The sequence below is a fragment of the Stegostoma tigrinum genome, chromosome 17 (genome assembly GCF_030684315.1).
Source record: "Stegostoma tigrinum isolate sSteTig4 chromosome 17, sSteTig4.hap1, whole genome shotgun sequence".
In the NCBI taxonomy this organism is placed as follows: domain Eukaryota; kingdom Metazoa; phylum Chordata; class Chondrichthyes; order Orectolobiformes; family Stegostomatidae; genus Stegostoma; species Stegostoma tigrinum.
In genome coordinates, this window is record NC_081370.1 from 4,511,780 (window position 1) to 4,533,539 (window position 21,760).

The 21,760-nt window shown below is 40.3% G+C and overlaps 1 protein-coding gene across 1 annotated transcript in view; it reads right to left on the bottom strand.

Moving 5' to 3' along the window:
• Positions 1 to 6,212: 6,212 nt before the first annotated feature.
• The window catches only part of ptdss2 (phosphatidylserine synthase 2), a 98,067-nt gene continuing 82,519 nt past the window's right edge, over positions 6,213 to 21,760 (bottom strand). The window contains exon 12 of the mRNA XM_048545830.2: positions 6,213 to 10,151. Within this exon, the coding sequence (XP_048401787.1) occupies positions 10,010 to 10,151 (142 nt within the window). The 3' untranslated portion in view covers positions 6,213 to 10,009. The remainder of the gene's footprint in view (positions 10,152 to 21,760) is intronic.

Here is a 21,760-nt window from a genome sequence, read left to right on the forward strand (position 1 = left end):
CTCCGACACTTCCGCCATCTACAATCCGACCCCACCACCCAAGACATTTTTCCATCCCCACCCTTGTCTGCCTTCTGAAGAGACCACTCTCTCTGTGACTCCCTTTTCGCTCCACAATGCCCACCACACCCAGCACCTTCCCCTGCCATCGAAGTAAGTGCTACACTTGCCCGCACACCTCCTCTGTCACCCCCATCCCAGGACCTAAGATGACTTTCCACATTAAGCAGAGGTTCACCTGCACATCTGCCAATGTGATACACTGTATCCATTGTACCTGGTGTAGCTTCCTCTACATTGGAGAAACCAAGCGGAGGCTTGGGGACAGCTTCGCAGAACACCTCCGCTCGGTTCGCAATAAACAACTGCACCTCCCAGTCGCAAACCATTTCCACTCCCCCTCCCATTCTTTACATGACATGTCCATCATGGGCCTCCTGCAGTGCCACAATGATGCCACCCGAAGGTTGCAGGAACAGCAATTCATATTCCACTTGTGAACCCTGCAGCCCAATGGTATCAATGTGGACTTCACCAGCTTCAAAATATCCCCTTCCCCCACTGCATCCCAAAACCAGCCCAGCTCATCCCCTCCCCCCACTGCATCCCAAAACCAGCCCAGCCTGTCTCTGCCTCCCTAACCTGTTCTTCCTCTCACCCATCCCTTCCTCCCACCTCAAGCCGCACCTCCATTTCCTACCTACTAACCTCATCCCACTTCCTTGACCTGTCTGTCTTCCCTGGACTGACCTATCCCCTCCCTCCCTCGCCACCTATACTCTCCTCTCCACCTATCTTCTTTTCTCTCCATCTTCGGTCCACCTCCCCCTCTCTCCCTATTTATTTCAGAATCCTCTCCCCATCCCCCTTTCTGATGAAGGGTCTAGGCCCGAAACGTCAGCTTTTGTGCTCCTGAGATGCTGCTTGGCCTGCTGTGTTCATCCAGCTTTACACTTCATTATCTTGGATTCTCCAGCATCTGCAGTTCCCATTATCTCTCATATACTAATAGTGTTGTTTTAATGATTCACAAACTAACTATAGGACAAAATTACAATACAAACCTTAGTTGCAGTTTGCAATGATACACTCTATACGAATGAAATATATTCTAAAACACTCATTTTGATCAAGCCAGTTTCCCCTCAAACAAGGATCGACCATTATCTTTAAAATAACTTCATGCAGTCCTATTTCTTTACTATTAAGATATCAATTGGAGGATTATGCATTGATTCTCTTTGCAGTTAAAGGATTTAAGTTTGAGGAGGGGAGAGCACGAGGACATTCTTCCACTTTCTGTAGTAAACTAACTACATTTCTAGCTAATAAATCAACTAATATTTGGCACTACTGAGGGAAAAAACACTGAAACTGAAGGCAAAATAATTGTAATTGTTTTTGAACTACAGTTTAAGGTGTTCTCAAGTAGCTCTCATAGAGACGTCATCTTTCACCAAATACATTATATACAACAGCAAATTACACTTTCATGTCATGAGTGGGGTGTACAGCATTGTTTGCAAGCTGAACTGCAATTTGAAGAAAGAGATTAGAATTTTATTGTTCTTTCATGCCCGAACTTCAAAGATTGCTTTCTTTATATTCTTCCAAGGAGATTCTGACTATATAACAGTTCTGCTGCAATACACAAACGTACTTCCATGAGCTTAACCCTACTGCTGAAACGGTTATCTGGCATGCCAAGTCACCATTCCCCACTGTGACTCCCAATATCCAAACCGTTTACCATTTTCATTCACCATTTTTATAGATGAATACCCATATTTTGGTCACTGTTCTCATTTTCAATAGGATAGTGTTTGGGAACAGAAAAGCAGAAGTGTTAAGTTTTGGATAACAGTTCCAGACCAATTTGGGAGCCTCAGCAAAACAATCTCAGTCTAAGAAAGGTGATAAAGTGTGTTTTGGGCTTTCAAAATATTCCATAAAACAGGATCAATATTGATTAATAATGGGTGAGCTCAAGATAAATTTGACCAAGTACCTCTACCTTCTCTCACGATCCAAGGGACCTTTTTGTATTATTTGGCAAAATGCCCACTGGTAATTACATTTCAATATATCACACGATGCATTGCATCATCACTTATGAATGTTAAGTGAACGAAAGCTGTGAGGCCAGATTTTCCAAGGAATGGCAATCACAGTTTGTCATGTCACTCCTACTTTATTTACATTCTCAAGGAGCTCCACGTTTCTGACCACAGACGCTGATCCAGGCTGCTTCAGAAATGCACAGCACACTTTAAATCTAACAGATCCATTTGCAGTTCAGGATAGTTGGGAAGTCAAACTACACAGCTATTTATGTCAGAATTACTTGCCATATTTTATGATGTAAATGTCCAGCATCAAAGTCACTTTGACAGCGCTGTTAAAGCGTAAGTATCGGCGGGGGGGGGGAACGGCGTGGAGCAGAGCTGAGAGTGGGGGAATGTTGGATTTTGCTGGGGGATGCAGATGACAGCCTGTCAGATTCCAGAGGGTAGAGGTAAGTTTGGGAGATCAAGGGGGCATATCAGATCGTCGGGGAAGAGAAGGAGATGTTGGGTCCTCCGGAGTTTAAGGGGTTGAGAGGTAAGTATGTTGCAGCACATTGGGATTCTGCTCAGTAGTTACCCAGCAGCTGCAATACGTTTTAAATGAACTTTTCATGGCTATTTATTTACTTTACTACAGTGGAACCTTCCCAATTCTCGTGATTTAAATGGATACTTTTGAAGGTTTCCAGTTGAAGGGGAAATTCCCACTGGAATCTTCAATCTCTCATGCAATTCCCACAGCATTTGCGACACTGGACATTGTGCAGTATCCCAACATACAATTCCCATTTATGCCACAGAAATAAACATCTGACCATGGAAAATCAGGGCTACAATTTTCTCGAAAGCATACGATTTATGGGCTTACCAGGATAGAAAAAGTCGAACTTCTATGACGTACAGAGAAAACAGATCTGGGCCGCCAGTTTGAGTTCAGTTCATACGAATCAGGTTATCATTTTAGAGGCCTTCAGGCTGACAGACTTCTATCAAAATTTTCAAGCTGTGAGAACTAAAAAGTTGTTTCTAGGCCATCAAGACTGTAAAGTGTCAGTTAACTAAGTTTAAAGAGTTAAGATAGGAGTTGATACTTCACTTTGATTGAGTGTCTGTAAAGGAATTGTTGGGAAGCAGGTTGAAGCTTTGGTTTTGCTATTTATGTTAAAACCTTTCTAAATGGTCATATATTGGATTTTTTTGTATTAAAAAAAGTTGTGTTCCATTTTGATAGCCTTGTGAGTATCTTTAGTACCTAACCACTGTGAGATCCAACTGCAAAATTTAAACTTGTGATCTATCAAGCCAGGTTTCACTCTAGGATCTAACCATTCCCATTAGCTGTGATCATAACAGTGCATATAGTAAAATGAGCAATGAGGGTCATAGAAAAAATATTTAGCAGAGAACAAGAACCTTGTGCTGTGTATGAAAACGTTCCGCTAAGAAACTCATCTGATCTATCATGAATATAGGATTAAAGGTGCACTGCAATTTATCTTCCGCTGAAAACAAGAGGCTCTAACCAACAGAGATTAGATCCAGCGCATGTGCGCCATTTTAGGAAAGGATGGGCTTAATGTTTTTCATTTTGTTTCTAATTGTACGTCAGCTCCTATAGTTCGACAAAAATTCTGATTTTAGTGAACTGCCAGACCCCACATGACAACCAGTGTTTATTGTTGGGAACGGTGCTACAAATTTGCCAAAACAAAATGGTCAGGTAACCGGTAGAGTCATCCAACAAGAACTTGCTTCTGCTCCATCAGTTTGAGGTGTATGCTTACAGTAGCAACTTACATGAATCATAGATTTACCAAGTTTACCTGCTTTAATTTGTTTCATATTAAATGATAATAGAATATTCTGTCCATCATTTCCAAGTGTATTTGAAATAATACAAGGGCTTTACAAAGAAGAAACTGGGAATCTGGAAACAAATATATCATGCTATTATATGATTACTAATTCTTTACTGTGCTAAGATTAAGGTTTTGAGATGAACAAGATAAACTAGCTAGTTGTTGCAAATGGCTCCTTTTACCGAGTACAGAACAAAAAACAGTGAGATTATAAAAATGTTTCAGATAGTAGGAACTGTAGATGCTGCAGAATCTGAGATAACAAGGCATACAAGCTGGATGAACACAGCAGGCCAAGCAGCATCAGAGGAGCAGGAAGGCTGACATTTCCGGCCTAGGTGTAGGCCAGAAACATCAGCCTTCCTGCTCCTCTGATGCTGCTTGGCCTGCTGCATTCATCCAGCTCTACACCTTGTTATGTGAGGTTGTAAAAACCCTCAGTTTTCAATTCTAACATTCTAGTGCAAAGTAGCCAACATTTGACCTCCAGATATGGTGAATAAAATCTCAGCCATCGTCTTCTTGAAAGAAAAGTTAAAAATGTATATCATAAAATGGAAGATCTACTATCAAAGATCGTGTGCCTATGCAAAAAAAAGGTACAAGGTACTTAGCTCTATATGGAATGTATACTGCTATGCTTTGTTTAAACTACACTACATTTAACCACTTTAGGGCAATAGAATCAGCTTGTCGTACAAGATCCACACCAAAAGGCATAAAGGTGCAACTAGAATGAAGCTATTCAGCCCAATCCGTCTCTTCCCAGTTCTTTCTTGCCACAAGAAAAGCACAGTTAATTTTTACACACCCTGAGTACAAAACTTGGATCTATCTGGCAAAATGGAAAATATGTTCTGTCCACAAAAAGAACCAATCAAACTCGACTAATTACTGCTCTTCAGCTTACCCTTCATTGACTGTTATCAGGTGGCATTTGCTCAGCAATAATCTGCTATCTAACACACAGTTTTGTTTTTGCCAGGGCATTTGGATCCCATTACAGACTTGCTTCACACTTGGACAAAAGAGCAAAAATCCAAAGATGGGGTGAGGGTGACTGCTGTTCCATTAAAGCAGCATTTCACAAAGGGATCAATCGGTCAAAATCCTGGAACTTCCTAACAGCATTGGGGCTGTATCAACCATATCCCTCGCACAACCAAATTAACTTCTCAAGAGCAATTAGGGCTGTAAAATAAATATGACATAGCCAGCTATGCACATATCTTGTGGAAGAACAAAAGGGTATATCCTTTCCTCCAATTTTCAATCTAATCTTAAACGGTGGCTAGAGTCTAGATCTGAATTTCACAACTCCATAACTCTCTATAAAGACTTTCCCAGTTGGCGATGCCTCACATTTAATTTTGTTCCTATGATAGGTTATTGAAAACTTCTATTTGCTTCTATCCAATTTCAATCACATTTAAACACTATTATAATACATTATAATCTGAAATCAAAACAGAAAATGCTGGAAATACTCAACAGTTTGCTTAGGATATGTGAGACCACTAATATTTCAGGGTGATAACTCCCTGTGGAGGTGCAAGTTTGTATGCTAAGTAGAGAAACGAAGATCTACAACCAATGTGCATTCAGCAAGCTCCAACAAACAACAACAAAATAAATGGTCATATCATGTTTTAGATTTTGATTAGGGATAAATATTGACCAGAAAACTAGGAAATGGCCTCTGCCCTTATTCTAAACAGGTTAGGGGAACTTTTATGCCCTCCCAAGAGAGCAGATTGGGGCTCAATGTAACATTTCATCCGATAAAGACAGCACCTTCGACACTGTAGTCTCCTTCAATAATGCACGTAAATTCTAGTCTAAGATTATGTGCTGAAATCTCTCGAAGCATCGTTTGAAACCTCAATCCATGATTTAGTGGAGCGAGTACTGCCACTGAGCTACACACTAAGGTTTAACAATACAGCCAACAACAGCAATGCATACACATAATGGAAACTCTGCATTTCACAGTGATATATACGTGTTTGGGTTTATCAAAAAACCACCAGCAACAAGCACTACGATTTTGTAGTAAAGCCAATATGAACTCTTGCACACAAGGTTATTCAGTATATCCAGCTCTAACATACATAACTGTATAGTTGTACTGACATTAAAACTGTAGTTAATTCTAACAAAAATACATATGGCTGCAAATAAAAGATTTGGAACACACCTGGAAGAAAGCAAAAAATATTGAAAAAGTATATAGCGATTTTTAAAGAAGTTACTTGTTTCATTAGCTGGAATGGAAGCAATATCAATCTTGTGTTTTCCAGTTTATTGAGAACATATTGCCACAATCAATTCCTCAAAAACATGCCTGGTCAAGATGAGCATCACTATGCAAAAATAAATCATAAAATTATCCACATTACAAAAGATTATATTAGGTAATAATGATGTTACAGACTTGTACAAACAATGAGAATAAAGCAAGGGCTAAGATTCTTTCCTTGCACCTCAAATAAAATCCTTTAGAAGATTTTTACAGTTACAATACAAATCAATCTATCATATTGTAAAGTTTGGTTGAGATGTATTCATGTACCATTAGTAGAATTGAAAGTATGTTTTAACTGCCAAGAAGAGAGGGCTAGTGGCTAACTTTAGGCACTTTGTCCAACCCCTGGCAATGTTTGAATCCCCTGGCCTGCAAATTATGTTCAGTATTGCTTTAATTACTAATATGGCTCGGCAGAGCAGGTTTGTTAATCCTTTGATAATAGCACTGTACATAAATGTACATAATTGCATACATCTGTTGGTTACTGGAGACAGAAGTGTTCCAGAGGATCAGAACAAAGAGTGTGTGCAAGCACTGCACTGGGTGTTTTATCCCACCCAATACCCATAATTTCAGTAAACTGTGCTGAAGCAAATATCTAACTGACAACCAGTGATTACAGGACACTGGTCTTTTCTCACTCAAGAACACATTCTAAATGCATTCCTAATATTGTTTAACGTAACAGAAAATCAAAGTGTTCTGACTTTGAACACTAAACTGAATACCTCTCTTCTGGAATGAATTATTATTCTCAATAACAAGAAAACTTAAATACAACATATGTTCAGTCCCAAGTAATTAAATTAAACCTATTTCACTCTTTACAACTCGCTCAATTTCAACCATCTCCAAGCATTCTATCACTATATATCTGAAAGAATGGTCCCAACTATTTCTAATCACACCCCACCCCAATAAAAATGATTTCCTTAAATTCCAACCTCCAGAAATACATCAGCTCTGTGAAGGACGCAGAGGTCATTCAGAAGTCATCAAGATATACTTACTGCTACGAAGGTAAATTTGTAAATTTCTCAAACCTAGGTTGATAATGGGCACTGTTAGTAATTCATCTAAACACAACAGATTTTCCAATTAGAAATGTTCAGCACTCAGAGTTAATGTAAACATAAATCAAGTTCACAGACTGTAATCTAAAATTTCCTGCACATGGTAAATCCAAGCACACTCACAACTCAGCCATTATGAAAATACAATCACAAAAGCTTAGAAAAACAAAACAAGTGGATTTCCTGAGAATTGGGAACTGCTGCTGGTTACATTCAGATTCTACAAGCACATTCCAATGAATATAAAAGCAAAATAGCCTCATCAACAGGCTAGCCCTATAGCAAAGTGAGGTGCACAATACCTCAGGCACAAGATAACTATATAGCAGAATATGGAGTGCAGTACTTCAGGGACAGGCTAACTTTACAGCAGTGAGGTACACAATACCTCAGGTGCAGACTAAACGTACAGAGGGGCAAGGTTATAAGACCTCACTGACAGGCTAACTTTACAGCAGGGTGAGATATGTAATACCTCAGGGTCAGGCTAACTTTACAGTACAGTGAGGTGTACAATACCACAGGGACAGGCTAACTTTACAGCAGTGACATGTACAATACTTCAGGGACAGGCTAACTTTACAGCAGTGATGAGTGCAATACTTCAGGGACAGGCTAACTTTATAGCAGTGATGCGTACAATACTTCAGGGTCAGGCTAACTAAACAGTAGGGTGGAACGTGTAACATCTCAGGAGAAGGCTAACTTTACAGCATAGTGAGGTGATCAGTACCTCAAAGACAGGCTAATTTAGACAGCACGGTGTGGTGAACAATATGTTAATGGCAGTTTAACCTTACAGCATGACAAGGAGGGGAAATACTTCACAGGCTAAGCTTACAGCAGTATTTCTATCAGCAGCACACCGCTAATTATTAGGAATTTGTTGGACAGTTCCAGCCTTGAATTGGGGTTGAGGGAAGAGTTGCTATGACCAGACAAGAAGCAGTTTAGCTTACATCAAGGCAGAGCACAGCAACTAAGGACAGAGTTTATTTTTACACTATGAAGGTGTGGGCGATTCTTCAGGACAAGAATATCTTTCAGTCATGGGATGGGCAAAGATGGCTTCTAACATTAAAATAAGGTTGTGCTTGAGGTATAGGTAGTGGAAGAAGAAAGACAGGAGAGACTGAAAGGAGATAGATACTTTCCAAGAGGGAAATATAATGCTCTATGTTAGGGTCAGATTTATTTGGAGGAAAAATGTTCAAGACAAAATTTAGCAAACTAACACCCTGATATTACTTTTACACAAAGTACTCACTTGTGGCAAAATGATCTGGATGTTGTGGTTTAAACAGGATGCACAATTTCATGAAAACATATTCAATTCCTATTGCGCTTTGGAGTGATTACCCTTAGTATCCTTCGTGAAATTTGGGGACCTATTCTGTTTTCATGTCAGAATCAACTGGATCACCATGGTTATAACATACAACATCAGCAGCTTGTCTGTACTCGGGTCACAGAATCTTGACCACAACAGCACTGCTCAAAAATAAACATGCCCCAAACTTCTTCATGATATAGTTTTTTTTTACCCTTACAAGGCATCTTAGTTTATAATACCAAATAAGATTTACATTGACAAAAAAACAGCAATATTTCGAACACAGGATAGCATCCTAGTTACAACATAATTATTTAAATCTCAACATTTAGTACTGTACATTTTTTTGCTTTGTTCAAAGAACTAAACTCACCATATCTTGTACCCAACAGACAAAGTCAAAATTACGAGCTTAAAAATTGGCATAATTAAGCATACAAGAAAAAAAAATTCAAGTAACACTATTGTTTTATAAATTAGCCCCAAGTATAAAAACTGTGATTTCCTATTTCTGGGTGAAAATTGACAGTTATTTATGGCTTTAAGAGTTCAAAACCAAGATCACTATTGCTGAAGGATTCAAATATTGTAATTTCATGAAGCAAAACTTTTTTTCCAAATCTAAAATAAAAACTGCCAAAGTTCTCAATGTAGTATGTATTATAAGGAAGAATTTTTCTAACAAAACACTGACCAGCAGTGCTAATACAGCCAAGGTATCCAAATGATACTTATGGATTCGAGGCTGGATGCCTGTACCAAAAATAATAAAAGGTTGGTGTTTCAGTGTAATTCTACAACTAGATGTAACCAGCAACATTCAATAGTACACGCGTTGCTAAGCACAATAAAGTAGTCATGTTTAGAGTGGCAATTCACCAATTCTTTCTGCACATTTACATTTCTTTATGAGGCATTGAAGCCTGAACGGTCTCCTTGATTCAACAGTGCTGGCCACTTCAAAATTCCCTTAAAGGAATAAGATAAATCCTTGGCAGGAGATTCCCAAGTTAGTAATTAGTTCATAATCTATGTTAGCATGCTGTTTGAGAGCTTATTTAAACTTTGGGTGTTTAAAACCAACCCATACAACCACAAGTTGGCAAATGGCGTCAGAAACTTTGATCAAATTGCAAGATTACATTGCAAGATTTAATTCATGAAATTATGATAATTTTGTTAGTGCTGCAAAGTCTATACATAAACTAAACACCCAATGAATGTTATTAAGATTGCTTTAAAATATATACTTCAGTCAAAAACTGAAGCAGCACCGGTAAGCCCAATGAAGAAACAAGGCTCTTGCAATGCAATTGGTGCTCGAAGCATTGACTCGGTGCATAGTAGTCAGTCTTTTCACTTTGTAGCATTCAACATTTCCTTTGTCTGACATCATTACTGTTATATTTGCTTTTTATAAATAGACTTGTACTCCCATTGCCCAGTTTTCTTCTTTCGCTCATGCTTTCCTGCTTTTGCAGTCTTGTTTCCTTCCATCGCAATGTGATGTTCCTGTTGGGGGGGAAAAGAAACTATGTTAAAACTACTATATAGGCAATGATGTTTAAAAACTGTGACAACTTACAAAAGAGTTTCAGCTCTTTCTAGTCCAGGACCTCTACTACAAAGATCAGGCTACAACTCATTAAACCTCCCAAAATCACATTACAAACCGCCTCAGCTACTTCAAATTTCTTAAGTTTTCACACATCAAACGTTTTTGTTATGTTAAGACCACTAAGGTATGCAACACAATTGTTTTTGTTCATCTGTTGGCCATCTCTCTTGGAATAAAGATGCATACTTGGCTATTTTAGAGGATGGTTAGAAGTGAAGCAAATTGCTGTGATGGACACTAGAGAACAGATTTTTAATGACAGATATTATCAATTGCCATAAGACTAAATTTAAATTCTAGATTTACAAACTAGATTTTAAATTACACCAGCTGCCATGGTGGGATTGAAACTCCTGTCCACACAACATTAGCCTGGCCCTCTGAATTCCAGCACAGTCACAAACTATTCCAATGATTGACCATGTATTTAAATGGAAATTCCTTTTTATTGCAATGTATTCAACTTCAGTGTTACAGTACAAATCTGATAACAGCACAAAGTTAGCTCCATATGCAGAGCATCAAAAGAAGGTATGAAATTGTTTATGTGAGGTATTAAAACATTTTACGTTTGTTTCTGAATTAGAACAATTCTTACACAACTATTTGAAATTTAACTATTTGAAATTTACCTATTTGAGTCGGGCTGCGAGGGCCCCCAATTGGGAAGGGTAAATGCTTCTTCTTAGTAAATTCAAAGATTAAGGGGTGACCTTATAGGCATTTATAAAATCATGAGGGACCAAGGTAAGACAAATGACAAGGGGTTTTTTTTCCCCTAGGGTGGAGGAGTTCAAAACTAGGGGGCATATTTTTAAGGTGAGTGGAGAAAGACTTAAAAAGAACATGAGGGGAAACATTCTTTTTAAACACAGAGTGGTTCATGTGTAGAATGCACTGCCAGAGAAAGTGGTGGATGCAGGTACAGTGACAACATTTAAAAGACATTTCGATAGATTCATAAAAAGGAAAGTTTTGCAGGGATTTGGGCCAAGCACAGGCAAGTGGGACTAGTTTAGTTTGGGAAAATGGTTGGCATGGACTAGTCGAACCGAAGGACCTGTTTCATGCTGTTTGACTCTGACTCCTAACTATGAATCATATTCGCTGTCAATTGACTCTGAGCCAGAGTTGACTGGCACAAATGGATAAACATTCCCCATGGAGGAAGAACAGCATTAAGCTGATTCCAAGGAACTGCAACGTTCAAAGATATAGATGTGACAAGCCATACAAGCACAGCAGCACTAATGGTACCATTTCCCTCCAGTAAAAGTTTTCCCATTTACTTCCAACTAGAGTGAATACTATCAGTAAATAAGTTTACACATCATAGAAACAGATTAACATACCCACAGAGGTGAAAGCTTCTACAAAGCCTTCTTTATTTAATCTTATTAGCATATTATTCTCCTATTTCCACCCTCATGTCCAAGGTGCCTCCTGTGGTTTAGTCATTAAAATTATCTTGAGACAGACTGATTTGAGCTAAAAAAGCTGTGTGAAATCAGAATGGAAGTGACTACTACATGCGGCAACAGAAATATTAAATTTTCTTTTAAAAATGCATTGTAGGGCAGTGGCCAGATGGACATTTGTTGCCATCCCTTGTTGCTCTCTGATGTTAGTGACGCACCTTGTAGTGGTTTTATGTGCGCTCAAAGTTGAAAGACAGTTAGGAATGAATCATGTCACTTGGAAACAGAGTTTCGTATGGGTCCACGCATAATAGAATGTTTCTTCCCCTGACGAATGTTAATAAGTGGTTGGGTTTTTCCAGCAATAAGACAGCTTTTGGTTAGTTTTTATTTACAAATTGTTCCTTAATCTGCTTCTGGCAGAACACTCTGTAATAGTCCGTTTGCTCTAAGAAGGTATTTGTGAGAGCTACTAAGTAGATAGAGTTTTATGCTTCCACAGTTGAATGGGAAGTTTTGAGTATTCATATCAAAAACTTGTCTCCCCCATCAAAGAATCTATCATGATTGCATACTAGAAACTTAATGGAAGGAATGCCTCCCAGCATATTCATATTCAGGTCATTTGATCTTAAACTCTATCCCAGGACCTTTTCCAATTACAGTCTTAATTGTTCGTCATGCAAGGATTAAGGGCTATTGTTGGCTATTTCAGACCACAATTCATTTTCATACTAATGAGTCTTGTGGGGCATTGACTATGGCAGTTGAATGATTCTGCATAAAGGCAAGATATCACGCAATGTTCTATAGATTAGATTAGATTCCCTGCAGTGTGGAAACAGGCCCTTTCGCCCAACAAGTCCACACCGCCACTTGAAGCATCCCACCCAGACCCATCCCCCATAACCCACACACCCCTGAACACTATGGGCAATTTAGCATGGCGGATCCACCTAGCCTGCACATCTTTGGACTCTGGGAGGAAACCACAGCACCCGGAGGAAACCCACGCAGAGGGAGAATGTGCTAACTCCACCAGACAGTCACCCGAGGTTGTAATCGAACGTGGGTTCCTGGCACTGCGAGACTGCAGTGCTGACCACTGAACCACCGTGCCGCCCTATACAATGTCCTATGTTGCTGCCAAAGCAGAACACTTTTGTTAAAGTCACAAAGTCTAATTGTTACGTCCACATGGGCACAGTTCAAGAATTTACTTGTTTTGTTAGCAAATTTTGCAGACTGGAAAGCACTTGCACAGTTCTGACTCCAGGTAAATGATTAGCTTCTTCTTAAAACAAGTTTGCAATCATAACAAAAGTCTAATCTATGAAGTGTGCTTATCGTGCAGTATTAACCTCAGTCAGTGAGGTACCTTACTTCAACAATGCAATGAATATCCTGGGATTGGTGAGCCAAAGAAATACACAAAATGTAGATAACTGAGAGAACACAAACGTTACTGCCAGTGCAACGTCAGTTACCCTATCATGCAAGCTCTCCTGAAGGTCTTTTTTCTACAAAAGATGAGTAGGTAACTGGCCTGATGGGCATTTACAGATCTGCTTAAAAATGTCATTGGAATCAACCCAATCTGGCCACCAAAGTGAGAACTCCAAAAATCATTCCTGCAAAAAGTTCCCTTGAGTGCTACATAAAGCACACTGCAATATAAAGCACACTGCCGTTCTGGTATATAATTTCATGGAAATATTTTCTGCACTGTTGCACCCAAGAAATCTGAATATACTTTCAAGCAATCACATAGACTGGAGTTTCTAACACAATAGCCATCACTTCAAACTCTTGAGTGGAATAGTACCTCCAAAATGGTTAAGAGTCAATTAACTTTGGCGACTAAAAATTTGAATAGAAGGCAAATGTATCAATTACATTTGTAGTACAATCATGTAGTTTTCACTTATGCCTCATGATGAACTGTAAAAGTTCCTACTCCCCCATCAAATACATGAAGTGAAACATCACTAACTCAGTCCATGTTCACAAACAAATAGAAACAAAATGGAAAAGAATTCACTTAGAATCTTAAACCAACCTGAACCAAAAACATACCAGCAACATAACACAGAAAACGCCCTCATACTGAGTTTCATTTGATCTATTTTGGTCATGTTGCAGTAGAACAAACACAAATCAAAAATGAAAGTTTCATAAAACCTCCATTTATCAAAGTCCTTTGTGATTGAATTCAACATTTGAAAATAGTCACAGACAAAAATGCAAAGGAGGAAGAACAAAGCACAACTTTGTCTGCCATCAGTCAGCTATGTGGTGTACTTTACAGCAGAGGCTATATTTCAAAACTATTAGCTGTAAAAGCACTATGAGACACACCCAATAGTTGTGGCATGCCTGTCCTGAAATTCAAGTCTTTTTCCCATCTGACATAGCTGACTGTAACTTGCTGTTTACGGAGTAAAACCAAAGAAGAAATCGCAGGCTGGATTGAATCCAATGTCATTTTAAAAACTGTCACATTGCAAAGTGTGATGTAGAAGTGCCAGTGCTGGACTGGGATGTGCAAGTAATTGCCAGGTAATGAGAAGTAAATATTAGCAACTACCAACTTCAAATATACATGGAAACTGCACTAGAAATGCTAAAATTCTTACTTCTGTGACTGCCAAAGAACAAAAATTACCTAGAAAGTGACAGTCTTTTGCAGAAGTAAAAAAATCCTGAATACATTGCATTGAAGAATACTTTTTCATTTAACAGATGAGAATCCACATGCTTGCAAACCTACCAGCTATTTTGCAGGTACATCTTCTACCCGAATAATTGAAACATATGGCTACAAAGAGGCAGCTCATTTGAAGTTATGAATAACGGTCAGGGAAGAGGAGGTTATCATATGTCCGCTACATAGCCCCCAGATTATGTATGAGAGTATTCTCCAACTCAAATCCCATTCAAATCTGGATTTTAGTCCAGATTTCTAAAGTTCACATCTGAACAGCAAGAGTAAAGATGTCACTACATTTATAAAAGTAAAAATATAACAACATTTGGTATAGTGTCATAAGACACGCACTGTTTCATCTGTAACACAACAGATGGAAATCGATAGAGACTGAGCACACAGTTCCATGCAAATTTCCCTCAGTAAGGAAAACAAAAAAAATGAACATTTTGGTGGGGGGTGGGGGTAGTGGAATATTTCATGTGGGCAGAAGGAAAGCTGAAGTGAAAGCGGAAAAGAGCTGAAATAAGAAAGGTCAGACAACCTATCTGACTGAATGTACACATCTCACTAAAACAGGGGAAAAAGAATCAATCAAATGGAGCTAAACCCAGGTTGCACAGTAAACAAGGTATAACACCATGGTCTCGTGCAAGAGAGCAAACAATCAGCAAAATGATTCAGATCATTAGCTTTCAAAATAGTCTGCAAGTTTCCGTGCATCAAAAAGAATGCAGCGCAAGGTGGGGTTCCATTTACACTGTTCAACTCAGGAGATTAAGTTGTTTGCAGCAGGTAAATTTATTCTTTACTTACTGGGCATAACATAAATCTGTTCGAAACACTTCATATATTTTGAGATAACACCATACTCAAACTTCAATCAGAAATATTTGGATGAATGAAAGAATACTCTATATATTCAAGAGACTGATCATACCACATTACACCACAAATAGCAAGACACTCTGTGACACAGCAACAACATGACAAACAACAGTTACAAAGGAAATACTTTAAAAGCATAAATAAAGACTGACTGTCTTAATTGGCATTAACTATAGACTAAATTTAAGTTTTGACTAGCCAAAGGGCACTGGTCTGCTATTTACTTATAACTTTGTGATACAATACTCCTCCCATTCCTATCTCATTTACTTCTTTCCCTCCAAACACCCAACTAACTGAAGCTTAAAGTCATCTGCACGTAGGAAGAAGGTGAATTTTTATTAACATGACAAAAGGGCTGTTTTATGCTTCTAAAGAACTCATCCAACCTCATCTGAACATACTACCAAATGAAAAATGTAATTTTGATTGTGTCTTCAGCTGGCTTTGTCTGAAAATATCTACCTGCATTAATACACCTCACTAAGGTTAAACCCTTACATGAGATGGTCACGGCAGTACAACAATGCCTCTTCTTCCTCAGGCAGTTTAAGAAATTCGGGATGTCCATTAGGACCCTCGCCAACTTTTACAGATGCACCACAGAAATCAGACTATCCAGGTGCATAACAGCCTGGTACGGCAACTGCTCTGCCTAGGGCCATAGGAAACTACAGAAGGTGATGTGCACAGCCCAGACCATCACTCAGGCCAACCTCCAATTACACTTCTTGCTGCTGCAAACAGGTTGCCAACATCAAAGATCCCTCCCACCCTGGTAATGCTCTCCTACAGCCTCTTCCATCAAGCAGAAGATACAGGAACGTGAATACAAGCACTAACAGGTTCAAAAACAGTATAATCCCTGCCATTAGTAAAGATCCCTCCCACCCTGGTAATGCTCTCCTACAGCCTCTTCCATCAAGCAGAAGATACAGGAACTTGAATACAAGCACTAACAGGTTCAAAAACAGTATAATCCCTGCCATTATTAAACTGACAAATGCACTCTCTAACTTCAAATGCAGGTAATTCTGCTATAACACGTGTTTCGTTAATGCAAATTGGCTATAATGCATTTGATGAATAGTGGACACGGTTTGGATAACACAAGCTTTCTGCTGTACAGATATAGCAATTTCCCTATAATACGATTTTCTATCGCGATTTTCTGTGGCGCAAGATTACTCAAGAACGCAAGTATCGCATTATAGGAGAGTACCTGTAACGTTAACCTGGTTAATGTCGAACTTGCTTCGCGCACCTCCTGTGTGTAACCTGTTTGCATTCACTCTAAGCACCCTACGATCTGTATATTATTGCTTACTATGATCTGTCTGTACTGCTCGTAAACAAAGCTTTTCACTCTTATTGGATATACGAGACTACAATAAATCAAATAAAATCAAATCAAACCAGAATACTTAATTAGTCTCATAAGATTATTGATGATTGAACATCTGATCCAAAGTGTTAACATATTTATTAGTTCCGAAGATCAACTCCAAAATGTTTATCATCCAAGAAATGTAAACTTTTATACAGGCTTTTACGCAATTGCAATCTCTAACCTGAAAATCAGGCCTGGCGCAGTATTGGAATCAGTAAACAAATCTATTTCAATTTAACAGATTGCCAGGATTAAAAAGCAATTAAAAGTCCCCGTGTTCACGACACAAATCACTCACGAGTCAATTTATGCGACAGGTGATTTAATTCTGTCAGCAAGTGACTGAGTTATGGTGAGGGAAATAATAACTATCCACTTGGGTCAAGAATGGAAACTGATTCTTCCGAAGCCACAAGCTCTTTAAAGAACAATTACATTGATTAACCGCACAATAATCCAATAACAGAGGACCAAACTCCAGGTGTTGATGTTTGATTTTTCCTATTTACCTACATTTTTTTCCATTCAACAGTCTCATCAATTCTCTTTTGATAATTGCTGAATCTACTTCCAACATCCTTACTGGCTATGTGTTCAAGACAAAAACAAATTGCTGTATAAATGTTTTGTACCTTTCCATTGCCCCTTGTTCTCTCAAATGTGTCTCCTCTGGATATTAGCTCCTTTTGCCAAGTTCTCCCTGTGCACACCTTCAATTCTGAGAACCTCCCTAAAATCTCCTTGTCAATCGCGACAGCCTGACCAAGATCTGAATAGGTATTGATTACTAATGAAGTTTAACTATTGGAGCTCACATCAGCTTTATTTCAGAGAGGATCTGTTGAACGAGCATGATCTGCAAGCTTCGCACAGAAGGGAAAGGTCACAGCCTGAGTGAATATAGTTTGGGGATTTTGGAAGCAGTGTGGGAATTTGGTGCAAGAGGGAAGGAGGTGCTTTTTGTGGTCTATATTTTTTAAGGCCTTTCTAAGAGGATAAAGTGAAACTCAGATTCTGAGTCCCAGCACAAAATAGAGTGTGATATCATAGGAAAACTAAATTCATTGATTGGTAATTGCTGCAAATTTGACTGTTATCGGTTAATTCACACTGAAGGTAAACAGGAAAATATTTCCAGATTACTAACTAAAAGACCAGTAAGAACATTTCTTTTAATGAATCAAATTAAGAGCCAAGTAAATAAAACAGATTCAGGACCAGGTAACAGGTTGTACCTGAACAATGTGGGACCACATACTGACCACATCTGGAGAACTGTTGGCTGCTTGAGGAACTCCAGCTCAAAATTGATGAACTAGAGTCTGAGCTTTGAACATTGTGACATATCAGTGAGGCGAAGAGTTACCTGGAAACTGTATTTCAGGAGGCAGCCACATCCCTTGGATTAATTACCACAAGTTTAGTCAGTTGTTGGGGACAAGAGGATGTGACTACGAGCGAGGCAGGTACAGGCATCCTGTGGGTAGTGCTGAAGGAGCCTCAGCCCATATCTAACAGGTTTGAGATTCTTGCTCCCTTTTGTGCATGACAGCCGGCTGTGGCTAGAAGGAGCAAACTAACCACAGCACTGTGGTACAGGCAACCATTCAAGAGGGGAACATGAAAGAGAAATGCAGCTGTAATTGGGGGATAATATAGTCAGATAAATGGTAGGGTAGGTTCAGCTGCATGGAAAATCATAAAATCAAAGCTAAAGGAGGAGGTAGGATAGCAGGCATGTGCCAGAAAATAAAAGGAAGGGACAGAATGTGAATGTCATAATGTACCAAGGAACCATAAGGTGCAGGGAAAGGCTATAATAGAGCAACTTAAAGGCTTTGTATCTTAATGCACAAAGCATTCGGAATAAGGTCAACAAACCAATGGCATCTAGACTACTTCAGAAAAGGTTAATTCATGAGATAAGAACCCATGGTGCTGCAGGTATATTGGAATGGATAAAGAATTAGCTCATAGGCAGAAAACAGCAAATGAAAATAAGGGTATCTTTTCAATTTGGTGACCCGTTACCAGTGGATTTCAACATGTACCACTGCTAGGACTGGAACTGTTTACAACGTATATATTAATGGCTTGAAGGAAGGAAGTGAAAGTAGGAAGAAGGAAGTAGCCAAATTTACAGACATCACCAAAATCAGTGGAAAGGCAGGTTGTGAGAAGGATAGAGATTGCTGCATTAGAGAACTGGGCAAAAGGTTGGCAAGTGGAGCATAATGTGGGAAAATACAAAATTGTCCATTTTGGAAAGGAGAACAAAGGAACAGGATATTACTTAAATTGAGAAGAACTGCAGAAAGGGACTGGGGAAATCTTGCAGACAAAGCACAGAGTTAGCTCACAGATGCAGCAGATAATCAGGAATGCTAAAGGAATGTTGGCCCTATTTCAAGGGGGTTGGATTACAAGAAGCCTTACTGCAACTGTACAAGGTGTTGGTGTGACCAATTTTGGAGTGCTGTGAGCAGTTCTAGTTCCATTATTTTAAGAAAAGATATCATTTCCTTGGAGAGTCCTCAGAGAAGGTTCACCAGGATCTTCACCAGCATTAGGGAATAATCCTGTGAGCAAATGTTAAACAGGTTCAGACTCTACTCATTGGAGTTCAGAAGAATGAGGGGTGATCTCACTGAAGCATTTAGGATTCTTAACAGCCTTGACAAGGTAAATGCTGAGAGGATGATCCCCTATTGGGAGAGTCTAGGACCAAAGGATTTTTTGCCTCCAAATTAAGGCGTGCCAAATTAAGACTAAGATGAGGAGGAATTTCCTCTGAGTTGAGTCTTTGGAACTATTTGTGAGGCACAGTCTTTGTCTACATTTGAGAAAGAGATTCTTGATCAGTAAGCAAATCAAAGGTAATGCGAAAAGGTCAGGAGAGTGGATATGAGAAATGCTGGATCTGCCATGATCCTATTGAAAGGTGGAGTAGGCTCAAGGGGTCAAACAAGTTACTCTTGTTCCTATTTCTTACGATCTCCTCTTAACCTTCTATGCTCCATGGAAAATAATCCCAGCTTCTCCAGTGTCCCCATGAAATTGAGGGTTCTCATTCCTGGTACAATTCTGGAAAATTATCTTGAGGTTGCATCATTGCAGTGGATAATCTACCCTTCACAATATTTACAAAATTTTGCGAACATGTTTCTTGTCTGCATCCCTCAAAAGTCATCACCCCCGATTTTCCAGATATTCCATTATTTTGACTGAGGGAAGGCTAGCACTAAACTCAGCATTAATATAATGAGATCTTGATTATATTTGACATATGGCCTGCAGCTACTTTGTTGCCACAGGAAGAGAAGCAACTTCCTAAAATATTGTGCCTTTCACATTGAAAAATAACCCACGGCAGTTTGCAGAAACAGTTGCTAAGTCAAGAGACGAAAGATTGGGAATACTGGCCAAAGTGATCTGGGAAGGAGAGACAGGAAACTGGAGAGGTGAAAAAAGACTTGGCTTGGCGATGGCACAGTATGGAGCCAAATGATTAAAGGCAACTCTGCCAGTAATAGAGAAAAAGAACTGGGAAGGACACAAGAGGATGGGAGACTATGGCGCACAAAGTTCAGAGGGAAGAGTGATAGAGATGAAGTCATGAAAGAATTTAAGCACAGAAAAGTTCTTTTTGGGTGGTACGGACGACTGGGCAGAAGTATTAAAATGTGAGGCTGGATGAACACAGCAGGCCAAGCAGCATCTCAGGAGCACAAAAGCTGACGTTTCGGGCCTAGACCCTTCATCAGAGAGGGGGATGGGGGGAGGGAACTGGAATAAATAGGGAGAGAGGGGGAGGCGGACCGAAGATGGAGAGCAAAGAAGATAGGTGGAGAGGGTGTAGGTGGGGAGGTAGGGAGGGGATAGGTCAGTCCAGGGAAGACGGACAGGTCAAGGAGGTGGGATGAGGTTAGTAGGTAGCTGGGGGTGCGGCTGGGGGTGGGAGGAAGGGATGGGTGAGAGGAAGAACCGGTTAGGGAGGCAGAGACAGGTTGGACTGGTTTTGGGATGCAGTGGGTGGGGGGGAAGAGCTGGGCTGGTTGTGTGGTGCAGTGGGGGGAGGGGATGAACTGGGCTGGTTTAGGGATGCAGTGGGGGAAGGGGAGATTTTGAAACTGGTGAAGTCCACATTGATACCATATGGCTGCAGGGTTCCCAGGCGGAATATGAGTTGCTGTTCCTGCAACCTTCGGGTGGCATCATTGTGGCAGTGCAGGAGGCCCATGATGGACATGTCATCAAGAGAATGGGAGGGGGAGTGGAAATGGTTTGCGACTGGGAGGTGCAGTTGTTACCTAGAATACACCTCCTCCCACCCACCCTCCTGCAAAAACTCCATCCCCTATTCCCAATTCCTCCGCCTCCGCCGCATCTGCTCCCACGATAAGACATTCCACTCCCGCACATCCCAGATGTCCAAGTTCTTTAAGGACCGCAACTTCCCCCCCACGGTGATTGAGAACGCCCTTGACCGCGTCTCCCGCATTTCCCGCGACACATCCCTCACACCCCGCCCCCGCCACAACCGCCCCAAGAGGATCCCCCTCGTTCTCACACACCACCCTACCAACCTCCGGATACAACGCATTATCCTCCGACACTTCCGCCATTTACAATCCGACCCCACCACCCAAGACATTTTTCCATCCCCACCCCTGTCTGCTTTCCGGAGAGACCACTCTCTCCGTGACTCCCTTGTTCGCTCCACACTGCCCTCCAACCCCACCACACCCGGCACCTTCCCCTGCAACCGCAGGAAATGCTACACTTGTCCCCACACCTCCTCCCTCACCCCCATCCCAGGCCCCAAGATGACATTCCACATTAAGCAGAGGTTCACCTGCACATCTGCCAATGTGGTATACTGCATCCACTGTACCCAGTGCGGCTTTCTCTACATTGGGGAAACCAAGCGGAGGCTTGGGGACCGCTTTGCAGAACACCTCCGCTCAGTTCGCAACAAACAACTGCACCTCCCAGTCGCAAACCATTTCCACTCCCCCTCCCATTCTCTTGATGACATGTCCATCATGGGCCTCCTGCACTGCCACAATGATGCCACCCGAAGGTTGCAGGAACAGCAAC